This window comes from Mastomys coucha, unplaced genomic scaffold, assembly GCF_008632895.1.
Source record: "Mastomys coucha isolate ucsf_1 unplaced genomic scaffold, UCSF_Mcou_1 pScaffold8, whole genome shotgun sequence".
NCBI classification, from domain to species: domain Eukaryota; kingdom Metazoa; phylum Chordata; class Mammalia; order Rodentia; family Muridae; genus Mastomys; species Mastomys coucha.
This window is the reverse complement of record NW_022196914.1, coordinates 56,995,924-57,003,766: the sequence shown is the minus strand read 5'-3', so window position 1 is coordinate 57,003,766 and position 7,843 is coordinate 56,995,924. Positions and strand designations below refer to the sequence as shown.

At 45.6% G+C, this 7,843-nt stretch overlaps 1 protein-coding gene across 1 annotated transcript in view; it reads left to right on the top strand.

The window, feature by feature from the left end:
* The window catches only part of Ankdd1b (ankyrin repeat and death domain containing 1B), a 60,229-nt gene that overhangs the window by 37,235 nt on the left and 15,151 nt on the right, over window positions 1–7,843 (top strand). Inside the window, exons 9-10 of the mRNA XM_031360055.1 lie at window positions 1,937–2,035; window positions 4,607–4,705. Coding sequence (XP_031215915.1) covers window positions 1,937–2,035; window positions 4,607–4,705 — 198 coding nt within the window. The remainder of the gene's footprint in view (window positions 1–1,936; window positions 2,036–4,606; window positions 4,706–7,843) is intronic.

Here is a 7,843-nt window from a genome sequence, read left to right as displayed (position 1 = left end):
CCCCAGCTTCCAGGATTAATTTTTTCCGGTAGGTTTATAGGTTTGAATACTTAGTCTCCAGCTGGTGGAACTGTTTGGGAAGGATTGGGAGGTGTGGCTTGTTGTAAGAGGTGTGACATTCAGGGTGGACTTTGAGGTCCCCAAAGCCCATACCTTTCCTCGTTATGTCTTTCTGCCACATGGTTGTTGCCTCTACATGTAAGCTCTCAGCTACTGCTTCCGTGCTCTGTCTGCCTCCCTGCTGCCATGCTCTCTGATGTGATGCTCAGGGACTCACCTTCTGAAACCCTAAGCCAATAAACTTTTCTATGAGTTGTCTTGGTAATAGTGTCTTGTCACAGCAATACAAAGTAACTAGGGTAGCTCTCATCATTAGCTATATGTGCACCAGATCCCTCTTTTAGAACCTCCTGGTATTATTTATTCATTTATTTGGACTGATCAAAAGGAAGTCTATTTTGATTCTGAAAACTTTCACAGTGGGTTGACTGGGCTCATCTGTGATAATCCTTCTTTGAGTGTGTTTACATGATTATAGTCAGAGGTTGACTAGGGTTTGGGGCATGTAAAGTTTTATCTGAGTTAGATATCCAAGATGGCTCATTTACTTCGCAGGAAGTTGTTGCAGGCTGTCAGCTGGGAGGTCAACTGGAGTACCGACAAATGACCTCTATCTAAGGGTTGTTCTTGCTTAGCTTGGCAGCTGGCCCTGAGAGGAAGTACAAGAATCAGAAGCAGGAAAGGAAGGGAGTGGAAGCTGCTAGGCTAGCTAGGGGCTCTGCCTGGAACTGACTCCTTATCATTTCTGCCATATCCATTGGTCAAAGCAATGGCAGGTCCACCTAGACTTGAGGGAGTAAAGAAATGAGTCCTAGCTGCTGATAGAGGAGTGGTAAGTAGGTTAGGGGATACTAACTCAGCCACTTGGGGAAAGCAGTTCTCAAAAATGCCCTTATTCGGAGGACCTGAATATATTTTATGGCAACCTTATAATCAGCCGTTATTAATGCATTGGCTTGTATTGTCAATTCTCATGGTAGGCTGCTTGGAGACAGATGGGAGGCTAACCGAGAGCAGAGCACAGTTTTGAGTTGAGTATCACTTAGCTCAGGCACTAAGTGAGGATACTTAGGCCCCAAAGAGTGGCAAGGGGCAGTAGAAGTGAGTGACTGAGAACTGCAAAAGGAATGGGGGGCCGGCAGGGGGGAAGGACCAAAAAGCAACACTTTGAATGGGTGGAACTCCTGCTAAGCCTGGAAGCCATTTCTGGCAAAGAAGGGGAGAGCCTGGGACAAACAGAGGCAGGAGGCAGAAACCACTGAGGTCATTTGTGGCTTTTGCTTTTTCGTTTTTGTTTTTGCTTTTGAGGCCAATGCCACTCACCTATTTTAACTCAAGGAAAAGATTTGCTGGGGACCACAGTGGTAAACTTGACTCTGGAAGCAGGGATGTAACTCACATGTACCTGAGTCATAGTGTCTCAGTGTGTTAGGTCAGGCTGCTATGATAATGATAACAACAGCAGCAGCAACAACAACAACAACAACAGCAAAGCTGGGTGGTTTAAGCACCAAGCATTTATTTCTCGTAGTTGGAGATTGGAAACAGAGCCTGGGTACCAAAAGGATCAGGTTCTGGTGAGGGCACTTTACCAGTTTCCCTGGCAGCCATTTGTTATGTCTTCCCATGGCTGAAAGAGGAGCAAATAGCCCACAGCATCTCACCTCATCAGGATGAGGAGTTTTGGAGATGAAGTCAGGTCACATCACATGGCATAGAAGACACTTCAAAAGGATAGGCTTTAGATTGATCAGAAACACGTTGGATTTCCTTCTTTAAATAGTTGTACTATTTTGTTGTATACATTTTACCCAATACCAAGCAGCAACAGCATTTGGATAGTAATGGGATCCCACCCCCTACCTATTTACTGCAGCTCAACATCAGTGCTCTGCAGACAGCAACCCGGAACGGCCACACAGCCCTTGTCAACTTTCTTCTCAGTGAGAATGCTGACTCGCAGCAGCAGAAGGAAGTGAGTCCAATCAATTCGGGTTTGGGTGCTGGGGCCATGAGGCTGGATGTGTAAGTGTCTCAGGCAGAGACACGCTGGAGAAGAGATATTTCATGAGGAAGGGATTCTTTTAGGGGGAACATTGGCCTTTTTGTTTTAAATCTTAATTATGAGAAATAAAATCCAAGGGGTAAATTTTCCCTGTGCAAAACAAAAAAAATCTCTGTTTTTAAAAATAGTCAGATTGGCTACAGTAAGTCTCAGGTGTCTGGAGGTGCCTCGACTCCAGTAGGAATCTCATCTGTCTGGGAAATGCAGGCTTCCTCTGCGGCTGCCGCCACTTCAGGATGTTAAGAAAATGGATCACTCCCCCCATCTCAGAATGATCTTGTGGCTTTTTTCAAAGTCAATCCTTTATTACTGATTGAGTTTTTTTTTTTTTTCTGAAGTTTGGGTTGGCTTTGGCAGAACAAACACAGGCCCTCTGTGCGGGTATCCAACAAGAAAATTCCCTCTATCTCCCACTGTATTTTCCTCTCTTCTGTGAATATTATTTCCTCCGGCTGTGCCAAGCCATTTCTATTTATGGCATGGACTTGAAAGGATGAATATGACCTGAGCCATGCCTGATAAGTTTTTAGAGTGTGGACTTAGAGGGATTGGCTCTGTGCTTACCTAGCTTAGGCCAAGGAGGTTTCCTTACCCTCGGGAGGAGATGGGCCCCAGCAAGGCGGGTGGCCCTGGCCTGACTACCGACCACTTTTAAATGAAGGCTGTTGTGTCTTTGCTCTTGCTTTGTGCTTTGAGGGAGACACTGATTTCCAAGCAGAGGAGAGCTCCTCAGTCTTCTTAGCTCGCAGGTTACCCCCTCGGATACTCACAGTGCCGCCTTGACCCCTGGCTCCCTCTCAGACAGCTTCTCATTCAGCCATACCATACAACCTTTCCTGCCCCTCATCTCTAGTCCATTCCGCAAATGGAAAACTCTGGGAAGTCCGTGCTCGAGCCCCATCTTTGCCTCTTCCCTCTTATTAATGGAGTTACTGACCTGTTTGTGTATAAAGTAGGGGATATAAGGCCCAGATCTTAGGGTTATCATTGGTAACATGGCTTTTAAGAGAACTTATTTAACCTCCTGTTGTTTTCTGCTTGGTTTTGGGCCAGAGTCTCATTGTGTAGCCTAAGCTAGCCTGAAATTCCCTATGGAGCCTCAACTGGCTTGGCCCTTGAGATCCTCCCTCCTCTCTCTGTCTTGAGAATGCTGAGATTGCGGCCTGACCCATACACTTGTTTAGCGTAGTGCTTGTTCGGTTTTTTTTCTGTTGTTGTTTTTTTTGTTTTTGTTTTTTGTTTTGTTTTTTTGAGATAAGGTTTCTTTGTGTAGCTCTGGCTATCCTAGAACTCACTCAGTCTTGGAGATCAGGCTGGCCTTGATCTCAGAGATTCTCCTACTTTTGCCTTCTAAGCACTGGGGTTAAAGGTGTATGCCACCACCCAGTGCTTAACCTAGTGTTTAAAACAGGATAAATGTGGGGTACTGAGTGTGTAGTAAGTACCACAGAAGGATGTGCAGAGTGTGTATAATGTTTATTCCCAACGTTGTTTCTGTACTTGAGTGGAGCTGCAGGCTATCTGAACCACCCAGCCTCCTTTACATCTGTTGTCCCTCTTCTTTATTCCATTCCCAGCAACTCTTCTACCAGTACTGGACTGCAGAGTCTCCTTGCATTCCTCCCTGTCTGCACGCCCCTCCTATCTCTCCCCTTCCTCAACTTCCCGCCCTTCACTTTACTCATTTGCCTCGCCCCCTTGGTAATTGCTTCTTCCCCAGTCCTGAGCAGCCTTCTCTCCTCCCAGAGAGCTCCACAAGCCAGTGTGGCTGGGTGGAGGTGAGGTGGCAGGGACATTTGAGACAGGGTATGGTGACAGACTCTGTGTCTGATGGTCTGAGTTAGAGAGGGGAGGAGAGGAGAAGGGAAGGAAGGGTCAGGAGGTCCAGCTGGGGGGAGGTGAATTAGATGGTTGTTTAGTAAAAGGAGGGGATGAAGGAGCAGACTGTTGAGACTAGTCACAGTCCACCATGGGTAGACTCCTCAGAGGAGCCCTGAGGCCCAAGGAAGCAGGGACACCGGCCCTGCCATAGATCTAGAGAACTTCCTGTAGCTCACATCTGTTCAGGAAATGCTGTGTATACATTTCCTCTGGGGCCACTCCGTTTGTCCTTTGGCTCTCTGAAGGCTTGGAGAAATCCTCAGTTGAGCCTTCTTGACACTTCCTTGTCCATGTTTGAGCTCAGCTGTCATTTCTTCAAGGAAGCGTTTTCTAGCTTCCAGAAGGGTTGGCCCTCCCTTGAGGTACAGCTATCTCAGTACTTAAACTTTGACACTAAATAGCTGTGTCCCTTCATTAAAAAGATAAAGCTCTAGCCCCTGAAGAGACTGGCCCTTAGTAGGTGCTTGTTATGTATGCCCAGAATGACAGGCAGCCTGCAGATGGTGGTGATTGCTCAGGGCTTCCTGTGGATCTGACACTGGGTGGACTCTCCGAGATCAGAGATTTGAATACTGAAGCTTGATGCTTTTCTTTCTGCAGCCTAAGGAGCCCCCTCTTCACCTAGCAGTTATCAACAACCGTCCTGCAGTTGTGAATAGCTTATTAAGTGCTAGGCATGATGTTGATGCCTTAGATCAGGTAAGCAGACTGGAGCCTGGACACTCTGTTCTCTTGTGTTTCAACATGAAAATTTCAGGTTTCAACATAATATGTCAACAGGAAGTTCTGCTTAGGGTCAAGGTGCCTAAAAGAATTCCTGGGCAGGAGCATGTGTCTCTTCTACATTAGTTCTGTAACCTCTCTGCTATCCCCGCACTGCTGCTTTTTGCAGAGGCAAAGCTGGGATTCTGTGTGTATGTAATCAAGTTGTTCATTTTTAATAGGCATAGCGATGGTTTCTGATAAACAGTGCCAAAGCAAATTGCCAGGAGCTCTTTAAGTCTAAAGCCACTCCTACAGTGTGAAATGTTGTCCTTGGCCTGAAGCTGGTCCCCATAAGAAGGAAGCTTTGTTTTCACATTAAGTATCTTTCTATACCAGAAGGCAAAAGAGACCTCTTAGAATTAAAACAAACAAACAAACCATCAAATAAAAAGATCACCAGGTAGTCAGTGAACTGGGACAGAATCAAATACCGCAGTATGAAAGGGGCAGAGCAGCAAGCAGTGAGGTTGGTATTGCCTCTGGTGCAGCCTCTCCTAGCTGCCTCTACCAGGGGATGCAGGGAGTGGGAAGCTTTGAGGGGCTTGGGGTGGGGAGCCACGTGCAGCCTTTGAGTTGCTCTTTTCCAGGCCACGCCCACCTATGCCTTCTAGATTAGGGAAAGCCTTGTGCAAGAGCACAGCTGTCCCACCCTCCCCTATGGCCATTTCCTCACCTGTTGAAACAGTACGACTGGATCCCTTGGGTTTTCTCCAGCTCCAGCCTCTTGGTTAATTTTTGACCCAAGCGAGGATACTTACCCGCACTCTGTCCCTCCCTCCTCCAGAGAGCCTCCCTCACTGTGTCACACCAGCCCACAAGCTGGGAGCCGATCTCCCTGGTTATTAAAAGTATTTGCGTATTCAAACTTACTAATGCTTCAAATCTTTTCTACACAGACCAAGCCTTGTGTGATTTTTGGCTTCTCCAGAACTGGCTTGATCCACTCTAGGGGAGGAGCGTTTGCCATGCCTGCCAATCAGTTACACAACTCGACCATATCAGTTCAAACTTTTGTCACATCAGTAATATACATACAAAATAATAGTATTTATATTTTTTTGCATAAAGTATATAAAATCAGGGCATATAAATATGGTTTTAAAAAGTAAATGTTCATGTGGCCCCACTGAAGAAGGGCGACTTTTGATTTTGTGTTTCCCGTGTTCTTGGCCTGGAGCGATGTCGTCAAAGCATTCTTTTGTTGACACAGCACACTTGCGCCTGTGTCCTGTGTTGGTGTAATGCAGTCTACCTTTCCGTAGGCTTGGTGGTTCCGGTGCTGGGTGAGAAGGCCTCAGAGAGGCACACACTGCCACCTGCTGGCGGCCTTTTCTACACGCTTTCTGAGGACAGCGGGGCTTTGCCTTTTTTGGTAGGAAGAGACCTTGTGCTTCAAGCTGCTGTGCAGCTCTGACCCAGGGAAGGGGCCTCTCTGCCTGGTGGAGGAGTGGGTCTGGATCATATCAAGGCTCCTGTCCGTGCAGATGCCTTCACGTCATTCCTTTCTGTAGGAGGTCGGTCGGGATGATGATCCTCTGTGTACGTGGATTACAGTTTTCTCTTTTGATAGGTAGCTGTGACTCCACTAAGAAACCCAGTCTTTTAATTCCTAGTACATAATAATGTAGAAAATGGGAAAAAGAACAAAAAAAGGCAATAAAATAAGCTTTAGCCTCTCCATTTTTAATATAATTTTTAATAGTATCAATGTATTTTTTCTCATTTTCCCTGAGTTTATAAATTAAGCTTAGCCAGATATAGTGTCTTAGAAAGTTTATTTTTAAACAGATTTGTTTTTATTTTATGTACGTTGGTGTTTTGCCTGTATGTTTGTCTGTGCAAGGGTGTGGGATTCTCTGGAACTGGAGTTTCAGTCGTGAGCTTGTGGGTGTTGGGAATTGAACCAGGATCCTTTGGGAGATCATCTAGTGCTCTTTTTTTTTTTTAATTTTTTTAAATTTATTTTATGTATGTGAGTACACGGTAGCTGTACATATGGTTGTGAGCCTTCATGTGGCTGTTGGGAATTGAATTTTTTAGGCCCTCTTATCGCTCCAGTCAACCCTGCTTGCTCTGGTCAACTCCACTTGCTCAGTCCCTGCTTGCTCTGGCCCAAAGATTTGTTTATTATTATACATAAGTACACTGTAGCTGACTTCAGTTGCATCAGATCTCATTACAGGTGATTGTGAGCCACCATGTGGTTGCTAGGATTTGAACTCAGGATCTTCAGAAGAGTAGCTAGTGCTCTTACCCACTAAGACATCTCGCCAACCTCACCTAGTGCTCTTAACTGCTGAGCCATCTCTCTAGATCCCTCCTAAAGCTTTTAATATTATGCCATAGTTTTTACTGTATTGAAATCTTTGAAGCCATTTTATTATGGTAAAATGCATATGACATTATTTACCATTTAAACTATATTTAAGTGTACAGTCTGTGACATCACAGAACTTCCCATTTCCCAATCCCTATCTCCTGGGAAATACCATCGTTCCTGTCTATGAATGTGACTACTCTAGGTACCTAGCACTGTAAGAAACCTTTTGTGATAAGATCTCATTACACTTCTCAGATGGATCTCAAACTCCTAGGCTCAAGAAGTCCCTCAGCCCTGGCCTTCTGTGCAGCTGGAACTACAGATCCATGACCACACTTGCCTCTGAACTTGATTTAATAGTTGCCGAGTATTCCTATGTATTTGTATATAGTTTATATAATGTCTCATTACCGAACATGTAGCTAACTATATGAGAGGGGGGCATAGTAAAGAAACTGCTGATGTGACCACTCCATTACTTGGTGGGGGGGGGGAGGTTTTTTTATTGTGAACAAGAGAGAGAGAATGCCCAGAGGCATCTGGAAGTATCTAGAGCAGAGAGAAAAGAAAGCAGACTGGACATGGGCAGAGCCATCTGCGAGACAGCGTGAGAGCATTCTGGGGCAGAAAAGTGGATAGCCAGAGAGCAGAGAATAGCCAGAAATAGACAGAGCACAGAGAGAGCAAGAGGGGAGAGATAGAGCAAGAGGGGAGAGATAGAGGGAGATGGAAGAGGGAGAGGGGGAGAGGGG